General features: G+C 42.1%; 1 protein-coding gene across 28 annotated transcripts in view; it reads right to left on the bottom strand.

Moving 5' to 3' along the window:
• The window catches only part of NRCAM (neuronal cell adhesion molecule), a 301,106-nt gene that overhangs the window by 41,857 nt on the left and 236,287 nt on the right, over window positions 1-22,962 (bottom strand). For 10 of the 28 annotated variants that reach the window (XM_040343832.1, XM_040343842.1, XM_040343836.1 and 7 more), the window contains 3 exons: window positions 21,899-22,018; window positions 20,578-20,763; window positions 16,510-16,545 (listed from right to left, as the gene is read on the bottom strand). In XM_040343832.1, coding sequence (XP_040199766.1) covers window positions 16,510-16,545; window positions 20,578-20,763; window positions 21,899-22,018 — 342 coding nt within the window. The remainder of the gene's footprint in view (window positions 1-16,509; window positions 16,546-20,577; window positions 20,764-21,898; window positions 22,019-22,962) is intronic. The other 18 variants (XM_040343839.1, XM_040343846.1, XM_040343849.1 and 15 more) reach the window with 3 other exon arrangements.

The raw sequence follows: 22,962 nt of genomic DNA, 5'->3' as shown, positions 1-22,962 counted from the left end.
CAATGCACGTCGGGTAATTTACCCGACGGAGCATGCGCAGTACGTTCGGCGCGAGAACGCGCCTAATTTAAATGGTGCCCGCCCCATTTGAATGGGGCGGGCTTGCGCCGAGCAACGTAAATCTATGTGAATCTGGCCCTTTATGTTTAGTTCCCGATGTGTACATGGTCAGGTTGGTGTTGCTCAACAGCTTTGAACATATTGCAGGACGCTGTCATTTTATTTTATTAAAGTAACTACTTTAGATTACATACTAGGCTGCTGATACCACTAACCCAAGAAAAGTCTGTATAGGGAAATTTAAAATTTTATAACCCAAATGAGCAGATTCTCTTACAAAAGCAATGCAATAAGCATTAACTATTAAACACTACTAGTTATTTCCCATGCAGTGCCTCATTAATGCAGCCTACATCCCCTATACAAGCTAAGTCTAATTAACCACAGATGATTTGGCACCTGTGCTACACAGTACTCTGCATAACACATATAATTGTTCCTACATACTGTATCCTTCAGGATTTTCATCAGACAAATATACCTCATTTTTAAAGGTTTAGAAAAAAAGACAAACAAATTAGGCTTGAGTCACCGATGCCATCTAGTGGAAGATGCTAAACTAGTAGGTCTGTACACATTTTTCTTTTTTTTTAGACATTTCACATATTATTTAGATGAAGGAGTCTATTTTCCAAAATACCAATAAACACTGCAACTTGCACATTTCAGTTGTTGACAATGTTTCTGTGCTGGGATGCTATGCAGTTATGGAACTAACTCACGGCACTGTCCATGGTCCTTAAAGGTTTAGCATTGCAACTCCTGCTGCATCAATACTTACCTGTATTTTCATCATTCCCTTCACGGTTAGCTATATATATATATATATATATATAATCACACACATATATCTCTATATATATATATATATACACAAATAGATATCTCTCTCTCTCTATATACGGTATATATATATATACATACACATCTCTATATATATATATATATATATATATATATATATATCTAAATATCTATCTCTCTCTATATATATATCTAAATATCTATCTATCTATACACACACACACACACACACACACACACATATACATACATACATACATTATATATATATGAGAGAGAGAGAGAGAGAGATATCGATATCTAGATACAAGAAATATCTTAGACTGGGAGCACTACATAATACAATAAAACCAGACTAGCTTCTAGTGTTAAAGGGGTTATAAAGGTTCGTTTTTTATTTAAGGTTCTTTTAAGCTAGTGCATTGTTGGTTCACTTACCTTTTCCTTCCATTTCCTTTCTAAATGTTTTTTTTTTCTTTGTCTGAATTTCTCACTTCCTGTTCCTCCTCACTAAGCTGTTGAGTAAGCTGTTCTAAATGACTTTCCACCGCTAGGATGATGATGGAAAGCTTACTGAGGAGAAACAGGAAGTGAGAAATTCAAACAAAGAACAAAAAACATTTAGAAGGGAAATGGAAGGAAAAAGGTAAGTGAACCAACAATGCACTAGCTTAAAGGAACCTATTTAGAAAATAAAAGACAAACCTTTACAACCCCTTTAATTTTATGACATGCAGAGGATAATGAGACATGACAGATTGTAAGAGATTATGCTCCCTGAATCTTAAAATATATTTAAATATTTTACATAATTAATACATAAGCCAACTAAAGATTGCTCTGCATTTTATCTTTACTACATTACAACTATCTGTACTCCTATGTAACAAAAGTTATGCGCAAAAACAAAACCATGAATGAAAAAAGGCTGTTCCTAGGCAAATATGTTCTGTGTTGTCACACAACCACTGTAGTACAGAACATAACAAAGTTTGGAATGTGAAAAGATGAGAATGTCTTGCCAGAATATTACAATCTATTTCTGTATAGCAATGTGTTTGTCCAAAAGTGGAGTGAAGGAGGGACTACAGCGATTTAAAAGTATGTCTGAAAGGGTGAAACTGATAATAAAAATATAGGCTATTCATTGCTCCTATTCAAACAGTAGATAATGATAATTAGAGACAGAAACCCAACTCCAAAAATAACTCACACAAAAAAGCCTATGCTTCCTGAATATATATATATATTTAAAGAGAGACACGACGTTTATGACACTACAAAACCGCCTGCTCAGTCTACAGAAAATGCTAAAATTAGGAAATATAAACGAATAGCAAAAACAACATAAAAGTGTATAAAGCGCAACAAACATAAAAAAGAGTGGCTTAAAGAGGAACTGCAGTCTGTTCACATAATTTGCAATATTTTCCATTCTGAAGCTTCCCTACAACAACTTTGCATAGTATTTTATATATACTGTGATGTACTTGCCAAATATGCTACAGGAATCTCCCTCCACTGAGTCTGGCTGCAATCATTTTAACTGGGGGCAGCTGAAGCTGCTGCCTGTTCACTTCCTGGATTTACAGAGGCACACCTCCAGTTCTGCAGCCCTGCAGCTTTCATTGGCTCTCTTATGACTCATCCCTGGGTCCTTCCTGGCAAACTCTCAAGAGAGTGAGAGAGAGTGAGGTGTGCATGATGTCATAAGCCTAGGCCTTTTTTTTTACCAGACAAGAAACAGGAAGTTGGCTGTATAAGGTATTTACTGTTAGGTAAACTCTACGGTAACTCTAGTGTGTCCTCTTGCTGGGACATTCTACAGGTATTCAGGTCTCCTCCCACAATCCAAAGACAAAGTGGTAAAATAACAATAAATCAACTGAAGTATATGTGTATATACACTACTGTGGAAAAGTTAAAACATGATGAGGTTTCCTGTAAAGGTGGCCATGTGCGATAACCGATTGTCTTATGATACAAATGTTGGTGTTGGCTATTGGCAACTAGGCCGTGTTCAGTATGTGTTCACATAAGTGGAAATTATTAGGTAGGAGTCAAAGTTACAAGAGAGTTGTCTGGCTTAAAAAAAAAGGTTGTCTTTTACTTTCATCCTCGCTGACAAAGCACAGGACCTGGGGATTTCATTCCCAAAATGGCATGTCAGATGAAAAAAGCATTCCTCAGGAGAAAAAAAATCTGCTGTCCAGATACTGAGACTGAATTGTGATTTACATTTAATTACAACTAATGTATAAGCAATCTGTAGCACTTTTATATATATTCATTTGTTTACAAACCTGCAACAGCCTTGCCTCTTTCATGTGCCAAAAATAGTATATATATATTAGGGTTGTCCCGATACCACTTTTTTAGGACCGAGTACAAGTACCGATACTTTTTTTCAAGTATTCGATACCGAATACCGATACTTTTTTTAAATGTGTCCCCAAATGCAGCCATGTCCCCCCCATATGCAGCCATGTCCCCCCCATATGCAGCCATGTCCCTCACATATGCAGCCATGTCCCTCACATATGCAGCCATGTCCCTCTAGCCATGTCCCTCACATATGCAGCCATGTCCCTCACATATGCAGCCATGTCCCTCTAGCCATGTCCCTCACATATGCAGCAATGTCCCTCTAGCCATGTCCCTCACATATGCAGCAATGTACCTCTAGCCATGTCCCTCACATATGCAGCCATGTCCCTCTAGCCATGTCCCTCACATATGCAGCCATGTCCCTCACATATGCAGCAATGTCCCTCTAGCCATGTCCCTCACATATGCAGCAATGTCCCTCTAGCCATGTCCCTCGATGCGGCGGCGCGATGCGGCGGCAGCGGTGGGGGGGGGAAAGTATTCTATTTAGGTATCGGGGGTATTTGCGCGAGTACGAGTACTCCCGCAAATACTCGGTATCGGTCCCGATACCGATACTGGTATCGGTATCTGGACAACCCTAAAATATATATATATATATATATATATATATATATATATATATATATTTTTAGCAGACACCCTAGGGAATAAAATGGCGGTCATTGCAACTTTTTTCTCGCATGGTATTTGCGCAATAATTTTTCAAAAATAAATGAATTAAAAAACAACAAGACAGTAAAGTTTTAGACAATTTTTTGTATAATGTGAAAGATGATGTTACGCCTAGTAAATAGATACCCAACATGTTATGCTTTAAAATTGCGCACACTCATGGAATGGTGCCAAACTTCGGTACTTAAAAATCTCCATACGCAACACTTTAATTTTTTTTACAGGTTACTATTTTCAAGTTACAGAGGAGGTCTAGTGCTAAAATTGTTGTACACGCTCTAACGCACCCGACGATACCTCACATGTGGGGTTTGAACGGCGTTTATATATGTGTTCGCTTCTGGGTGCAAACTACCGGGGACAGGGGCGTTTAAACTTTATTTATTTTTTATTTATTTTACTTAATTAAAAAAAAAAAAAATGTATCACTTTTATTCCGATTACAAGGAATGTAAACATCCCTTGTAATAGAAATCACTGTAACAGGTCCTCTTTATGGAGAGATGTGGGGTCAATAAGACCCCACATCTCTCCTCCAGGCTTACAAGCATGAGATCGTGAAAAAAATTCACCGATCTCATGCCGACAGCCGCGATTGCGGCTTTGTTTACTTCCAGGTACCAGTCATAACGTTGCGCCCGGTCCTACGACGGTCATAGAGATGACTGGTGACCATCTGGTCACCAATCATCTCTATGCTTCCCAGCCAGCACCGGCCGATTCACTCTCCGGGCCCCCGATGACACGGGAGAGCCTGGAGAAGCACCGGATGGCAGCGGGAGGACGTCCCCTTCCGCTGCCTATAAGAACGATCAAGCAGCGGAACTGCCGCTTTGATCATTCTTATCGTGCAGAGAATCGGCGGCTGAAGACGGTGATATCTGAATGATGCCTGTAGCTGCCCTTGGTCATCAAGTGGTTAAGTAGCAGTGGGGGTTATTAATCAGTTTCAGCTGATTTAGTGTAATTGAAATTAACAACAGGTGCACTAGATGGGCAACAATGAGATTTTTTTTCCCCTACTCATCTCCCCCCTCAAGAGGCTTTCTCCACACCAGGGAGAAAGCCTCGCATTAAGGTGTGTAGTTACAGACAGAAGAACAGGAAGTGAGGATTTCTCAGAAGAAATAAGGACATTTAAAAGCAAAATCGAAGGATGAGGTAAGTGAAGGAGGACTGCACTAAGGTAAAGGAAGCTATTTAGGGATTTTTTTTTTACCTTTACAACCCCTTTAAGAGCATGAAGGAAATACCATGAGATGGGCAGTTACTCTAAGGCCTTGTACTCACGACCGGATCTGTGCGCTGGAAACTGTCTGCCCGACAGTTTCCGGCGTACAAGGCTGATTTGTGTTTTGTTCCGCTGGCGTGTACACACCAGCGGACCAAATTCCCGTCGTACCGGAACGCGTGCACGTAAACTACGTACGACGTCACTATAAAGGGGAAGACCAAAGTTAATGGCGCCGCCCTCTGTTCCTCTTTTGCTAGTTACGGGTTTGCTCGTGTTAGTGAAGGTTTGGTTAGAGCTGATTCGCGCTTCTCGGTCTCCAGGCTTTGACAGCGTGTATTCACGGGTTCAGTGCGTGTGCTTGCGGTAACGTAGTTGTCATTCGGCTATAGGCAAGCAGGTTGTTTCTGCTTTAGCAGTTGCATCCTGTGCGCTCGTATCTGTTTGTCACGCGTTTGTCGCAGGTAGTGCTGGATTTGCGAGTGCTTTCTGTTTCAGTGTGTTCTTGACTGACCAGCCGGCCGGTTTGAAGCCATGATGGAGCAGCAGCGTCAATTTTCGCGAGTTGGTGCTGTTTATGGGATGGCTGCTGGATATGTTCATTTGTCCAGTACTTTGGCCAGAAACAGGGGGCGGAGGCGTTTCTGGACCAAGAATTGGTTGCGCCAGCGTGACCAGTTCTCACATATGCCTCTGCTTAGGGAACTCCAGGAGAATAATCCTAATGACTTTAGGAATTTTCTCCGCATGACGGACCCCGTATTCAACCGTCTGCTGGATCTTCTGTCCCCCTATATCACGAGGCAGGACACTGTGATGCGCCAAGCCATCACGGCCGAGCAGAGGCTTATTGCCACGTTGCGGTACCTGGCGACTGGGAGGAGCCTGCAGGACCTCAAGTTCTCGACAGGCATCTCTCCGCAGGCGCTTGGGGTCATCATACCGGACACGTGTGCTGCCATCATCAAAGTTATGCATGAGGAGTATATTAAGGTAAGTTTCCTGGCTCTAATAATGTGGCCAACTAACTTTATTTTTATTTTCCCAGATATGCTGTGTGTTTAACTAACGTTACCTTTTCTCCCTATGCATGTTGATATCAGCTTTACATGTTTTATTCTTGGCCTACCTGCATATTTGTCCCTTACCCAATATTAACCTGTCCAGCATGCTATCCTAGGGACAAACCCACCTTGCCATTTTTTCAAACAGGACTTTTTGGTTTTTGTGTCCCCCCCCCCCCCCCCTTCAAACTTTTATTGTCCCCATCAGAGGGCTGTGGAGTCTCTTAATGAAGTGGCCCTATATATTTCATTTCCCAAATTCTCCATGCACATTTTTCTAATGCAATTTTAATACTGTGAACTGTCACAAGGATGCTTGTAGGATGTTTTTGTTACAAAGTACTAAATCTCTTTTTTTGTTTGTCCCCACAGCTACCCTCCACACCACAGGAATGGCAGTCTGTGGCTTCCCAATTTGCCCAGCGGTGTGATTTTCCAAACTGCGGTGGAGCAATAGATGGGAAACACGTCCGCATTGTGCCCCCACCCCGCTCGGGGTCCTACTATTATAATTACAAGGGTTATCATAGTATTGTGTTGATGGCGGTGGTGTCGGCACAGTATGAGTTTCTATATGTGGACGTGGGGAAGAACGGCCGGATGTCTGATGGGGGAGTGTTCGCACGGACTGATTTCTATGATCGTCTCCAAGCTGGTGGTCTGGCATTGCCACCAGATGAAGATAATGTGGAAGGACTTCCGTTTGTGTTCCTAGCGGACGAGGCTTTCGGGCTTGGTCCTCACCTCATGCGGCCTTTTCCCCAGAGGACCCTCACCTCAGAGAGGAGTGTGTTTAATTTTCGGTTGGCCAGGGCTCGGAGGGTAGTCGAGAATGCCTTTGGGATACTCACCAACCGGTTCCGCCTGTTCAGGACATCGATACATCTGGCGGAATATAAATTGGACACCGTTGTATTTGCCTGCTGCATTTTGCACAACTTTTTACGCAGGCACTCCCAGACGTACCTACCCGACATCGGTTCTGAGGCAAGACTACCCTCAGATCCCCTTCCCGGGCTGGACACTGGTCGCGCTGGCTTGGCCCCCCAATCAGCTCGTGAGGTACGCGACAAATATGTTGAGTACTTCATGGGTCGGGGGGCCATTGCTATGCCAGATCATATTTCTTTCTAATTCGGCCCCCAAAGAAAGGAATATTCTCTCAAATAATAAATAATTAGACCATTGGACTTTATACAGTTGTTTGTCATTAATGCTTTTTCTCTTTTTCTCTGTCTTCCTGGTTCTCTAACTAACTTCTTCAATTGTAATGCATAATTGATTTCTCCACTTTTAGTAACTAACCACATTTTGCACAGTATTCACTCATCTACAAACAGGGTATTGAGTCTAGAAATAATAAGCAACTCCATTTGTAAATTTTGAGGTCAAGTATTTTAATTTTTGCTTGTTCATGACCCCAAAAATTATTTTATATTTTTTTCATTACTCCCTGCTTTTGTACTTAGGAGTCAAAAAAATTTTTTTTTTTTTTTTTTTTTTTTTTTCAGGTAATTCAACCAAAAATATTATGCAGATTATACATTTATTAACAAGTTCACTTTTTTTTTTATCAAATATAGTTAGATTTATTGTTTACATATATATATATATATATATAGATTATATTTGGTGGGGTGTTTAGCGCCTTAATTTTTTTTTTGGGCATATTTTTTATGCACAAAAAACAATAATTTTTTTAACATTTTTTTTTGTTTTTGGTGTGTTTTTCTAAAACTAAATTTTTAGGTGAGAATTTGGAGTCAAATCTCTACTTCACTAAATTCAGTGATTAGAGAGATTTATAATTCTATATATATATATTTTAAATTTTTTACCGTTGTTTATTCTTTATGGTCTAAACTTTATAGTATCCCAAAATGTTCAACATGGTCAAAAAGTAACAAAATCCTATTCCAAAAATATAAAAACTCACAACAGCAGTCAGTCATGGTGTGCTTTCACACTGGAACACGCCAAAATTGGAAGATACACACATTCAGTGCAAACTCGCCAAATGTCATTGGTTCAACAGACAAATGGCCACATGTGCTATCTGACATCATGGGTGATCAATGTCTGTGTTTTGTGGGAGCAAACCCTTCCTCTCAACTACTTGAGGATGGAGGAGGGGGTTGGACCCACAAAGCACAGACATTAGATATTCTGTGATGGCAGATAGCACATGTTGGCACACTGTGTGTGTATCTTCAAATTTTGGCGTATTCATTATTCAAACTGTAAAAATGTTTGTGGGGGCGGGGGATGGGCGGGGGGTGTTTCAGTCTTTGACACGGCCCATCATGTCAATAATGTTCTTAAAATTAGATTCGATGACCATCATTCTTTGCCGCATATTGTCCATTTCCGTGCTGCATTCCAAAAGCACATTTGTTACATTCTGTTCCATGAGAAACATCCTTTCACGCATATTGTGCATTTCAGTGCTGCACTCCATTACCTGCTGAATAATTATAGCAGCACTTGCACGTGAAAATATTGGCACACCATCCTCCTCCCCTAAAACCAACAAAAAAAAAGGCATTTACAACATTATTTTTCGATGAGGCCTATCTACATATGTTTTTTTGAATCAAGCTAGGGTGACACTGACCTGATGGGCTTCTCCTTTCCACCTCTTCGACATCTTCTATCACTCCTCCTTCTTCCACCACCTCCCCATCATCTTCAATCACTCCTCCTTCTTCCACCACTTCCCCATCATCTTGGACTCCTCCTTCATCCATCAATCCACCTTCTTTCAATTCGCCAAATTGTTCTTCCGCCACTTGCCCTTCATCTGCTATGACTTCTAAGTCCAAAATTACTTCTTCCTCCTCTCTTCCTTCCTCCTTTCTTCCTTCCTCCTCTCCTTCCACATCCTCTTCTCCTTCCACATCCTCCTCTCCTTCCACATCCTCTTCTCCTTCCACATCCTCTTCTCCTTCCACATCCTCTTCTCCTTCCACATCCTCTTCTCCTTCCACATCCTCTTCTCCTTCCACATCCTCTTCTCCTTCCACATCCTCCTCCTCCTCCACATGTTGAGATGGCAGATTTTGGCCTTGTCTGGCCCTCTCTGCCTCCTCCAAATGCTGGCGACTTCTTTCCCCTGAAATAAAACAAAAAAAATGTAGACTCATCAGCACACAGATATTGGAGAGCATAAATCGCACACATTGCTTAGAAGATGCTTTCATTTAGTTACTTTTATCTTTCACCAAACCTACATTTAGCAATTACTTCTATATGGCAAGCTCTGATCCTGCCCCTTTTTAGCAAAGTGACACACATGGATGTCCCCCCTAAACTGTATTTCTGGGAGACCCTACCAAAACCCATTTTTTATTTGTGGAGACACAGGTGCTCTGCATTGCAGATGTGAAAACATCTGCTTTAGTACCACTGTTTTTAGAATGTATCCTGTTTGCCTTTCCCATTCTCATACTTTTTTTTTCTAGAACTAGCTTTTACACAATGTTTACAAACAAAGTTTTTGGCCAGTGAGCCATGTCCAGGTGTGTTGTTCCTGGAATAACCGAGCCTTTCTGATAAACTATGTGATGTTACGTTGTTTACTAAGAACACTGTTTGTAAATATGTAGTTATTTATGTCCTAAAAAATAAATGACAACATGTCTTTAAAATTACAAGCAGGCCAAGGAGGCAGATGGTGAAATATACATGGCAACACATTATTGCAGACAATCCCCCCCCCCCCCCCCAACCCCAATATATATTTACTTACTTTTACGCAGAATTTTAAGTATTTTCTTCATCTGATGTGGCTCCCTCAATTTTAAGTCTGACCATCGTTTCCTCAGCTGTTCCTTGGACCTGGTGATCCCAAACATCCTCTGCATTCTCCTCGCCACCTTGTCCATAATATGTGCCTTTCGGCGGTTAGGGGTCTTGTATGGCCCTAATTCACCATCATAGTCCTTCTTTCGCATGATGTAAACTAACTCCACCATTTCCTGGAACCGCATATTAGTGGCTTTATATCTTCTTTTCCTTGATCGGGACGTCCCTGCCTCTGTCCCTTCACTTGTGGCATGAGAGCATCGTGCCCGCTCGTGTGACATCGCCATCTTTCCTTTCCCACAGAGATTATGGGCGTGGAAAAGATGAATTCTTACGCCATGGGCGGAGAAGAGGGCGGCGTTTAATACATACGCGGAGTGTAGAGAATGCAAACAACGTGTTTACGTCGGTTACGCGGAGAATCTTCGAGCGCATCCAGAACATACACAGTTAACGCCATATTTCCTAAACTCATTGATTAGGGGCCTCGCAAAGGTGACGAGGGCGGGGTTTCATAAATACGCGGAGTGTTTAAAAGGTTTACGCCGTGATTACGCATCTTACGCGGTAATTAGGCGAGCGTGAGAAACGAGGAGCGAGAGACAGGAAGGTAAGGAAATTAAAAATGTGATCAGCAGAGGCCTTGAAAATGTAGACACATGGGATGGGGGTTTGGGCTGTTGGTTGCACCCTTTTTAAGCTATTCTGTCTATGGGGTACCACAATGTTATTTTGGTATCCAAATGCTTTTGGACACCTCACAAAATAGAGATGTGAACAATGCTGTACCTCATTGACAAGTTTTTGAATGGTGTATTCAGATCAGGCAAAGTATTGTTCAAGTGTTGGTTGTACAGAGGTCATTAGGAAGTGTCTTTTATGTCATCCATTGTCAGGGGCATGAGATTTACACATGAAAGAGTGCCTAGATGAAAACTGTCATTTGTAAGCATTGTTTAATTTTATATATTTAAAATATTTACTGCAATGTGAACAATGGCTCTGCATCTAGCAAATCAATGTTTGGTACAAGCAATGCGGCCGAGCTGCCAATCATTGTTTAAACAAGAGAGACTGTGTTTGTAATTAGATATAGGTAATAAATTTGAAGACACATATTAGATCAAGGTCAACGCTGATCCTTTGGAATATTTATTTTTCTGTGGTTTATGTTTTTGTAATCTAGACTCAAAAAGAAATATAATTTGGGAAAAATTACAATGGACCTCCTACAAAGCAAGGAATCTATAGAGGCCTTACTTCAAAAATACCAGGACACGCCCATCCTGTGGAATTCAAAGCACTCTTTATATTGCAATAAAGAGGTACGAGCGGCAGCACTAGAAGAGCTAGCAAATTATATGCAAACTTGGGTGCCAGGATGCACTGCCAACATGGTGAAGGATAAACTTGCCAACCTCAGAAGCACATACAGGAGAGCATACAAAGCTAATAAAAGCCAAAAATCGGGAGCAGCAGCAAGACAAGCAAAGGAACCCAAACTGTGGTATTATAAACAGATGGCTTTTTTGCGGGACGAAATGGAAGGCAGGAAAACGATGTCCAGTCTTTCTTCCAACCTTTCCTCCATGCTACCTTCCAGCGGACATTCCCCAGATGACCACAGCCCTGCAGAGTCGGAGGAAGAGGGCCTGGCTGACAGAGATGCAGATCTGCCACCCTTCGATGAGGAGGTATAGTAGTTTCCTCTATATTTATGGCGTAAATAATTCTTGGTGGATTAATGATTAGATATTGTAAAAAAAAAACCAAGCTGGGAAAAAGCAAACAAAAAGGTGTACAGACAAATAGGTGTCAGGGATGACAACTGCAGGGGTCAGAAGTAGAGTGTATTCAAGTAATAATGAACAGAAAATACTAAACGAAAAACATGAAAATGAGTGTGGTTTTATTTAGCGAAATTGTAAAAAAATTCCTTTTTTTTCCACACAGGAAGAAGAGATCAGCCAGGAGGTGGCAGATCCTCAGGTGTCTGTCAGCCAGGAGGAGGCCGGGGTCAGTGGCAGCCAGGAGGAGGCCGGGGTCAGTGGCAGCCAGGAGGAGGCCGGGGTCAGTGGCAGCCAGGAGGAGGCTGGGCCCAGTGGCCTGCAGCAGGTCCACCCGGCCAGGAGAACCACCACCAGCCAGTCTTCTCCCCCCCAGGTGAGGCCATCAGGCCGAAGGAGGCAGTTGAGGCCTGTGGAGGAGGCAAGCCTCCGCATGATCCAGGAGGCAAGCGCCATCATGAGGGCCCCCCTCAACCCCACAGAGGCCTTCAGTGCCTCATTGGCCCATGATTTAAATGAAGGGGAGGAGGACCAGAGAAGACTGGCAAAGGCCCTGATGAACCAGGTCCTTTGGTGGATGCAGAGGGGCCTGCTGACCCCAGACACTGGGCTATGTGATCCAGCCCGGCTTGCGGAACACCATCCTCCTGCTGCCACATCAACCCCACCTGCAAGACCCCGTGTTCGATCCGCTGGAAGGCTGCCTGGAGGGAAGGCTGGAAAGAGGAGGAAACGTTGATTTTCTGCCTTCCATTTCCTTCCACATAAAGGACATCTTGTTTGTACTACCACAGTTTGGGTTCCTTTGTTTGTGTGCTGCTGCTTCATATTTTTGTGTTTGGCTCCTGAGGCTTGGAAGTTTATCCTTCACCATGTTGGAAATGCAAGTTTGCATATAGTTTGCTATCTATTCTAGTGCTGCCGTTCTTTTTATTTTTTGTGATGACATTTGCCTGAATAAAAGGCCTTTTGCTTTCATTTGAAAACATGCCTATTGTTTGATATACTGTGGGGATTATTAGGCAGCAAACCTTTAATAAATATACAATGGGTAATTTACAAAGGACACACTCCTTGGGGGGGGGGGGGGACATTTGGTGTGCCAACATGGTTTAATATTCTCTAATGAAACACCAAAAAAAAAAATTAATTTAAAAAAACATGTAAAAAAAAAATTGTTTAAATGGTGACATAACTAGAAACAAAAAAAAAATAAAAAAAATGCACATTCCTTTACAAAAATGACTACTCTAAATTATGGAGGACCACCAACCAAAACACACGTCTGGCATAGAAAACATTATTAAAGGATTACATCACAAGCAAGAAATGTGACATTTCAGTATGGGACAACTCTATTGAAATTGCATCAGCAAGAGAACGGGGTTATTCTAGCAAGAGAAGAATTAAGAAAACGAGGCTTTAAAATGTGGTTTAGTGCGCCTTTTTAAGACATTGTTCTCTTGCTAGAATAAAAGGTTTCTAATGACGAATGTGCCATATCCCAAAGAAACGCGAGTTTTACCTGAACGAGCGCTCCCGTCTCCTCATTTGGACTGAGCATGCGCGGGGTTTTTGTACGCTGCTTTTGTGTACAGACGACCGAACATGTCTGACGGACACGATTCCAGCAGACTGTTTTAAAGCAAGACCAGGAAACAGTTGTTCGTTGGAAAACGGTCTGGCCGACGATTGTTTGCTGGAATTCTGTACGTTACTGCCTACACACGAACGAACATGTCCGCTGAAACTGGTCCGCGGACCAGTTTCAGCAGACATGTTTGGTCGTGAGTACGAGGCCTAAGAGAGCTGGACAGAGCTGTAGAAGGTCCTTAACCCATTAGCAGGATTGGTATCTGCTCCTTTGTGCAAGGAGGGACAGGGTGAGCACTACCAGAGCCCTACAAAATGATCTCCAGCAAGCCACTGGTGTGAATGTCTCTGACCAAACAACCAGAAACAGACTTCATGACGGTGGCCTAAGGGCCCAACGTCTTTTAGTGGGCCCTGTGCACACTGCCCAGCACCATGGAGCTTGATTGACATTTGCCACTGAACACCAGAATTGGCAGGTTGGCCACTGGTGCTCCATGATTTTCACAGATGAGAGCAGGTTTACCTTTCACAGACGTGAAAGGGTCTGGAGAAGCCAAGGAAAACATTATGCTGCCTGTAACATCGTTTGACATGACCGGTTTGGTGGTGGGCCAGTGATGGTCTGGGGAGGCATATCCATGGAGGGACACACAGACCTCTACATACTAGACAATGGCACCCTGACTGCCGTTAGGTATCAAGATGAAATCCTCAGACCCATTATCAGACCCTACGCTGGTGCAGTGGGTCCTGGGTTCCTCCTGGTGCACAACATTGCCCGGCCTCATGTGGTGAGAGTATGCAGCCAGTTCCTGGAAAATGGAAGGAATTAATACCACTGAATGGCCCCCACATTCGCCTGACCTAAATCCAAAAGAACACCTTTGGAACATTATGTTTCGGTCCATCCGGTGCCGTCAGGTTGCACCTCAGTCTGTTCAGGAGCTCAGTGATGCTCTGGTCCAGATCTTGGAGGAGCTACCCCAGGACACCATCCGTCGTCACATTAGGCGCATACCTCGACATTGTCAGGCATGCATACAAGCACTTGGGGGCCATACAAACTACTGAGGACCATTTTGAGTTGCTGCAATGAAATTTCAGCAAAATGGACTAGCTTGCTGCATAATTTTTTCACTTTGATTTTTGTGGTGTCTTTGAATTCAGCCCTCTGTAGGTGGATAATTTTTATTTACATCAAACAATGTGTCATCCTTTCGTTCCTAACGCATTACCCAATCCATATTAGTATAGATATCCAGCATGAGATTTTTCCCATTTGAGATCTGATGTGTTTCCAATGTTTCCGTTCACTTCAGCCAAGAATAAAAATAACTGCATGTAGTGCTACGGTGTATGCACATGAAATTATCAGGGGAAAAAGCTTCTCCTCACCATTAGCTAGGGCAACAATTTGTTCATAGCTAATGGTGAGAAGAAAAGGAAAAAGGCTGTGAATTTTTACCTTTGTGATTTCCTGATGCCCACCCACACCAGCTATAGTCACCAGCTATAGTATGCTATATAGAAAATATTTGATTTTCAGTATCAGATATAAAAAGGACTATGTTCCATATCAGAATGTGTTATTGTACAGACTTTGTAACAGTACAAATAAAATCTGTGTGAGGACAGTTTCCAGAGTTTATTTTGAAGATAAACAAGTGCCCTGCTTTCAAATAGTCATGGCTTTAATTGATGCTAAATTGTAACATCACATGGGTCAAACACAAGGCCCGCAGACAGAATCCGGCCTGCCATGCCATTTCATGTGGCCCTTGCACCTCTCCTGCTCCTCCTTGTCTCCACCTCCACTTCTCAGCAGTCGGCAGCAGAGAGGAGGGCAGAACACTATTTTCTTCCTACAAAAGCTGGTAGTAGGCTTCTGCCCCCCCCCCCTGGCAATTAGCCGATACGGGAGGAAAATATAGGGGATCGGTACCAGTAAATACTGCCCCCACAGTTTCCTATCCTGTTCCTCTTGTTTCTGCTGCCCGGCCCCATGTGTGCTCCCCTGGTCCCCCGTCCCCCCATAGGTCTTTCGGCTTCCCCTCCCCTCCTCTCCTATCAGCTGCTGTGAGGGATCATTTCAAAATGGAGAGCAGGGAAGGGGCAGGTAAATATGTAATTTTCCGTCCCCTTCCTTTTCTGAAGAAACACAGCGAGTGATGGATACCAACCATTCACTGTGTTCATTTATAACTGAAGCATAGTAAACTGTGTTGTTTTGTGAATGAACAGCAAAACCGCTCAGCACAGAGCACTTCCCATTCATTTACTGTCCAGTGCAGAATGTGTGTACACACACACACACACACACGCGCATGTGTGTTTGATATTTGGGGTGCACACCCTAATGCAATAGGCTGCGCACACCTATGATCTTACCTACAAGTTACAGCTACAATAGACAAAATATGGATATTCTGTACTCTGGGATGTGCCACAACCATTGCACGTAGTTTAACCACTTTACCACCTATATATCTCATCACTTATATACTATTTCTTTGATGGGTCTGTTTATTCTGCAATAACTTTGTCATTCTTTAGGTGACAAAAGCAGGCAGTTGAGCTGTGGTTTTACAATTCCCCCCAAATGCCCACCGAAGGGTATGCAGCCACTCACAGCTGTACATATGCCATGGCCGCAATGCTTTGCGGCCTTGGCAAAATTAAAACTGCACGTTGCATTCAGCAGTCAGTATTGCAGCCAAATGCAACCAATTTACGTGTATAGGGCCACGCCACAACTGCCCTGCAACCATGTGCAGTGCACACAGTTGTGGTGACGTGGTTCAGCCTATTTAGGGTTAACAGGGGCAATGAGGAAGAGGAGATATATCTACTATTTAACATTAAGAGAAAATAGAGGAAAATACTTCTTATGACAGCAGGGAAGACATATATTAGGGAAAGGGAAACAAGTATACCAAGCACCTCAAAATATGACGACATGCATAAGGCCAGCAGCAATTTAACAAATGCTTCAACTCATGCAGAACATCCTAAAATAACGTTTTATAACCTTTGCTTGTAATTATAACATTTTGAGTCAAACTTTTGCAAGCTAAGCAAAACATGCAATGCTTCATTTTACCTTTGCCTGCACCCAGAGCAGGTTGGGGAAAAACAGCTTTAAATGGAAACAGAAGGATACTCAATACATTGTGAAAGAATTTGAATAATCAAAATACCTATGTGGAAGATTTAGCTTTTGAAATTTAAGTTCAAAACAATTTGTTATATTTTTTTAATTATTCACATTTACCACAAAAATAAGTTGATCATATATTCCCAGTATGCTCCCAAGGTTACCATATTGCTGGATTTACCATTAAACACAATAGCCATGTGTCTATAGGCGGCACAGGCAAAGAGGTGACTTTCTATGTATAATTATGGCCACAATTTATTTTTCATTATTAGGAACAGGGATCTCATGTAAGGTTATTTACACATTATCACAATATTCTAACTTAGGTTAAGATCAGTAAAACAAGTAAATGTGTTGAGGCAATCCAAGCAGTGTGTGTTACTTGGAGTACCAAAATATGTACAGTGGCTATAAAAAGTCTACACAACCCTGTTAAAATGTCAGGTTTATGTGATGTAAAAAAATGAGACAAAGATAAATCATTTCAGAACTTTTCCCACCTTTAACCACTTGACCACTGGGCACTTAAACCCCCTTCCTAACCAGACCAATTTTCAGCTTTCGGTGCTCTCACAATTTGAATGACAATTACTCAGTCATACAACATTGTGCCCATCTGAAATTTTTGTCCTTTTTCCCCCACAAATAGAGCTTTCTTTTGGTGGTATTTGATCACCTGGGTTTTTTTTTTTTTTGCGCTATAAAAGAAAAAACACTGAAAATTCTGTAAAAAAAAAAAATCTCGTTTCTGTCATATTAGCAGGTATTGCGGAGTATTGGGGGTATTTCAGAGTATTGGGGGTATTGCAGATTATTGAGGGTATTGCAGAGTATTGGGGGTATTGCAGAGTATGGGTGGTATTGCAGAGTATGGGTGGTATTGCAGAGTATTGGTGGTATTGCAGAGTATTGGGGGTATTGCAGAGTATTGGGTGGTATTGCAGAGTATGGGGGGTATTGCAGAGTATGGGGGGTATTGCAGAGTATGGGGGGTATTGCAGAGTATGGAGGGTATTGCAGAGTATGGGGGGTATTGCAGAGTATGGGGGGTATTGCAGAGTATGGGGGGTATTGCAGAGTATGGGGGGTATTGCAGAGTATTGGGTGGTATTGCAGAGTATGGGGGGTATTGCAGAGTATGGGGGGTATTGCAGAGTATGGGGGGTATTGCAGAGTATGGGGGGTATTGCAGAGTATGGAGGGTATTGCAGAGTATGGGGGGTATTTCAGAGTATTGGGGGTATTGCAGATTATTGAGGGTATTGCAGAGTATTGGGGGTATTGCAGAGTATGGGTGGTATTGCAGAGTATGGGTGGTATTGCAGAGTATTGGGGGTATTGCAGAGTATTGGGGGTATTGCAGAGTATGGAGGGTATTGCAGAGTATGGAGGGTATTGCAGAGTATTGGGGGTATTGCAGAGTATTGGGTGGTATGGGGGGTATTGCAGAGTATGGAGGGTATTGCAGAGTATGGGGGGTATTGCAGAGTATGGGTGGTATTGCAGAGTATGGGGGGTATTGCAGAGTATGGGGGGTATTGCAGAGTATGGGGGGTATTGCAGAGTATGGGGGGTATTGCAGAGTATTGGGTGGTATTGCAGAGTATGGGTGGTATTGCAGAGTATGGGGGTATTGCAGAGTATGGGGGGTATTGCAGAGTATGGCGGGTATTGCAGAGTATGGGGGGTATTGCAGAGTATGGGGGGTATTGCAGAGTATGGGGGGTATTGCAGAGTATTTCGCAGGGATGGATGGCTGGATCTGTGACTGCATTTGTCACAGATCCAGCCCACAGCAGCTGCTGCTGCTTCCGCTCTCCCCCCTCTCCTCTCACACTGTACCGATCGGTACAGAGAGGAGAGGGAGGAACCGGCGTCATCACATGACGCCGGTTTGTTTACAAGTGATCGCTCCGTCATTTGAGGGAGCGATCACGTGGTAAACGGCCGCTATCAGCGGCAATTTACCGCGATCTTTGATGCGCCGGGTCTTCTAGACCCAGCGCTCACAGATGATTCCGGGAGCGCGCCCCAGGGGCGCGCGAGAGGAGGATTCTGGGAGGACGTCCCAGGGACGTCCTCCCAGAACAACTCCACCGCGCTGTAGACGTCTTTTGTCTATGGCGCGGTGGCAAAGAGGTTAATGTTACCTATAAACTATACAACTCAATTGAACTACAAACTGAAATCTTTTAGGTGGATGGAAGTAAAAAAAAAAATAATAATAATAATGTTTACAAAAGTGTGCACACCCTTAAACTAATACTGGATCACCTTTCGTATTTATTACAGCACTCAGTCTTTGTGGGTATGAGTCTATCAGCATGGCACATCTTGATTTGACAATATTTGCCCACTCTTCTATGGAAAAACACTCCAAATATGTCAGATTGCAATGGTATCTCCTGTGCACAGCCCTCTTCAGATCACCCCACAGATTTTCAAATCAGATTCAGGTCTGGGCTCTGTGTGGTTTAGATGTATACGTTGAGTTGTTGTCATACTGAAAGGTGAATTTTCTCTTCATGTTCAGCTTTCTAGCAGAAGCATGAAGGTTTTGTGACAATATTTATTGGTATTTGGAACTGTTCATAATTTACCTTGAATAAGGCCCCTGTTCCAGCTGAAGAAAAACAGCCCCAAAGCATGATGCTGCCACCACCATGCTTCACGGTGGGTATGGTGTTCTTTTGGTGATGTGCAGTGTTGTTTTTGTGCCAAACATATCTTTTGGCATTATGGCCAAAAAGTTCAACCTTGGTTTTATCAGACCATAACATATTTTTCCACATCCTTTTAGGAAACTTCAGATGTGTTTTTCCAAAATTTAACCGGGCTTGTAAGAAAAGTCTTCCGTCTTGCCACTCTACCCCATAGCCCCGATATATGAAGAATACGGGAAATTGTTGTCACATGTACCACACAGCCATTACTTGCCAGATATTTCTGCAGCTCCTTTAATTTTGCTGTAGGCGTCTTGGCAGCCTCCCTGACCAGTGTTCTTCTAGTCTTTTAATCAATTTAGGAGGGACGTCCAGTTCTTGGTAATGTCTCTGTTGTGCATATTTTCTCCACTTGATGACGACTGTCTTCACTGTGTTCCATGGTATATCTAATACCTTGGAAATTCTTTTGTACCCTTCTCCTGACTGATACCTTTTAACAATCAAACCCTCTAATGCTTTGGAAGCTCTCTTCAGACCATGGCTTTTATTTTTTATTGTAGGATATGACTAAGAAAATGTCAGGAAAGACCTATTAGAACAGCTGAACTTTATTTGGGGTTAATCAGAGGCACTTTAAATGATGGCAGGTGTGTACTGACTCCTATTTAACATGAGATTGAATGTGATTGCTTAATTCTGAACACAGCTACATCCCGAATTATAAGCGGGTGTGCACACTTATGCAACCACATTATTTTTACCCCCCCCCCCCCCCTAAAATATTTCAGTTTGTTTTTCAACTGAGTTGCACAGTTTATAGGTCACATTTAAAGGTGGAAAAAGTTCTGAAATTATTTATCTTTGTCTCATTTTTTTACATCACAGAAGCCTGACATTTTAACCGGAGTGTGTAGACTTTTTATATCCACTGTTTGTCCACAAGCTGTAGTGACGAAATTTAGCTCTGCGATTATTGAAACATTGTTAAACTGAAAAAGTCCTGTGGTAAGAAAGTATGGAGGATGCTATTACTGATCTCTCCTTCTGAAAATGCTTCAGCTCTGAGTCCTGGAACAAGTATGCATATTAGGAGCTTTTACTTTGCTTTTTCTAATGTCTGGGCTTGTTCTAGGCCTGTGTCTCAGAAAGTACTGAAGCCAGAGACTGTCAGACAATATTAATGAACTGTGAAAATATTTGGTGCAATTTTGCATGAAGGGATAATGCACTGGAGTCGCTCATTAATTAAAGTTTCTATTTTGACTTTTTTATTATATAAAAAAACTTCAAGTACAGTTAAAATTCAACATTTGCATATAGAATATATCCATGTCTAGGTACATACCCATCTTACCTTCATCCATAGCAGTTACTGCTTCTTGTGTACTTTGGATCCCAGGTCCCACAGCAGTGTGTGCATAAAAGTAAAACTTGTACCTCGTGTTCTGGTTTAAATTTTTAAGAATATGACTTGATTCATTTGCTGGGATTATAACTTCCACGGGTGGCTCTAGCTCATGTGTAGCATTTACTAGAATACAAATAAAGCAATCAGTAATTGAATTGTAGTAATTGATTGTAATATAGCACTGAATGGGCTCAAAATTTGTAAATGCAGGTTACTCTATTTATAAAGTGTTGTATATTCGGCTGTGGGTACAGAAATAACACAGAAAGGGTGTATCACTAGAGGGATCATCAGAAGGAGGAAGGAGGTTCTGATTCCACTATATACTGTACATCTTTAGTAAGACCTCATTTAGAATACTGTGTTCAGTTCAGGAGACCTAAATTATCAAAAGATATTGATAAGATAGAAAGAGTCCAGAGACAGGCAAAAAATGGTCAAAGGTCTGAGGGATTAAACATATCAGGATAAACTTCAGGAACCTGACTGCCTGGCCATGTGGTTTGCTTATTTTGCAATCATCTAAAATATGTATTTCCAAATATTTTTCCTATATTTCTATAGTGCTGGCCAACACTGTACCCCCAATATTGTCCTTTGTCAAGGGATTATGTTTCCCTAATTTCATTATTTTACATTTAGAAACAATAAAATACAGTTCTCACTGTGTTGATCAATTTAAAAGCAATGCCAAATCCTGTTCCATGTTACAGACACCTCCAGGAATATCAACCTTATTGCACACCTTTGAGTCATCAGCAAAAAAAGGCACACTTTGTCCAAAACTTTAGTTGTTTCACTTACAAAAAGATTAAATAGAATAGGACCTAGTACAGAGCCTTGTGGTACACCACTAGTGACTGGTCTTTGTTCAGAAAGAAGTCCATTTACAACCATTGTATTTTTGTGTTGTATTTTAATGTAGTGGGGAAGACTTTAATTTTCCTCTTTTTAGGGCTCTTGTAGACTGATGTGACAATCTGTTTTTTGCCCGGCCAACGGAATTCCATCGGAGTAAATTAGAAACATGTTCTATATTTAAACTCTGATGGAATTCATCAGAATTTCCAATGGAATTTTTACGAATGGGGCATACACACGGTCGGAATTTCCGATTGAAAAAGTCTGTCTGACTTTTTCCATCGGAAATTCCGATCGTGTATATGGGTCTTTAGTTTCATGAAAGTTTTCCATAAATATATGAAGATCTATATGAATTACATAGCCATCAAAAACTGAAGCAGGTTTCTGGACTTACTTGACTGATACTTCAGAGTGTATTGTGTCAGGACTCCATTTGGATGGAGTGGTGGACTCCATGTCAAAGTCAGTGAATCAGAAGTTCGATGATGAATTTGTAGAACTGCCATACTAGGAACTGTGAAAACAACAGGTATATCTTGTAAATGATAAAATACATACTAAGGTAAAGCTGAACTTGAAAATTCTCCCTTGCAGTGGGACTAACTGCTCATTTACATCTAGGGGCAGGAAAAAGTAAATTTATTTAGCCAATCCTCTGTGCTGTGAGAGCAGTCCCGATATCCTCTTCTCCTCCATGCTCCAGCGATCTAAGGTTCTGACATAATCAAGCCTTCTAAGGACAGGACTCCAAGGAAATACCACCATCATGTATGGGGGAGCAACATCTGCCGTGGGAACAGAGGATCACGTAAGTAAATGGTTTTACTCTCCCCTGGAGTAGCCCCAGTGCAAGAGAGAATTTTCAGATTTTCCGTAGTGGGTCTTTAATGCTAAATCAATAATATTTCTTGGAAAAGTACCAGCAGTTGCAATTTTTCATTTCCTTTGCACATCATTTGCCAGTAATATCTAGCTTATAAAGTCTGATTGCCTACAAGGTATGTATTACTTGCAGGAAAGAGCTTTAGTCCCTTGAGCAATGTAGGAACAATAAAAAAAAAAAAAAAAAGAGTGCGCTGTTTATAATTGGCTGTGTAATGGCTGTGTGTTCACTGCAACTTCTTCCAGAATGCTTTGAAAAAACATTCATGCTGCATTGTTAAAGCGGAGTTCTACCCAAAAGTGGAACTTCCACTTTAAGCACTCCTCACCCCCTTACATGCCACATTTGGCATGTAATTTTTTTTTGGGGGGGGGTGGGGGCTTCGGTAGGAGTGGGATTTCCTGTTCCACTTCCTACTTCCACATAGGGACCGCCTAGGCGACTCCTCCTCTGCCCCTCCCTCTAGGCAATCTCATGGGACACGTGACAGGTCCTAGGAGATCGCCTGTCCATTCGGGGAGCACAGCGTGACTCGCATATGCGCAGTGCGTGCCTGACCGCAAAGGTGAAAGCTG

Source organism: Rana temporaria, chromosome 3 (genome assembly GCF_905171775.1).
Source record: "Rana temporaria chromosome 3, aRanTem1.1, whole genome shotgun sequence".
NCBI classification, from domain to species: domain Eukaryota; kingdom Metazoa; phylum Chordata; class Amphibia; order Anura; family Ranidae; genus Rana; species Rana temporaria.
This window is presented reverse-complemented; position numbering and strand designations above follow the sequence as displayed.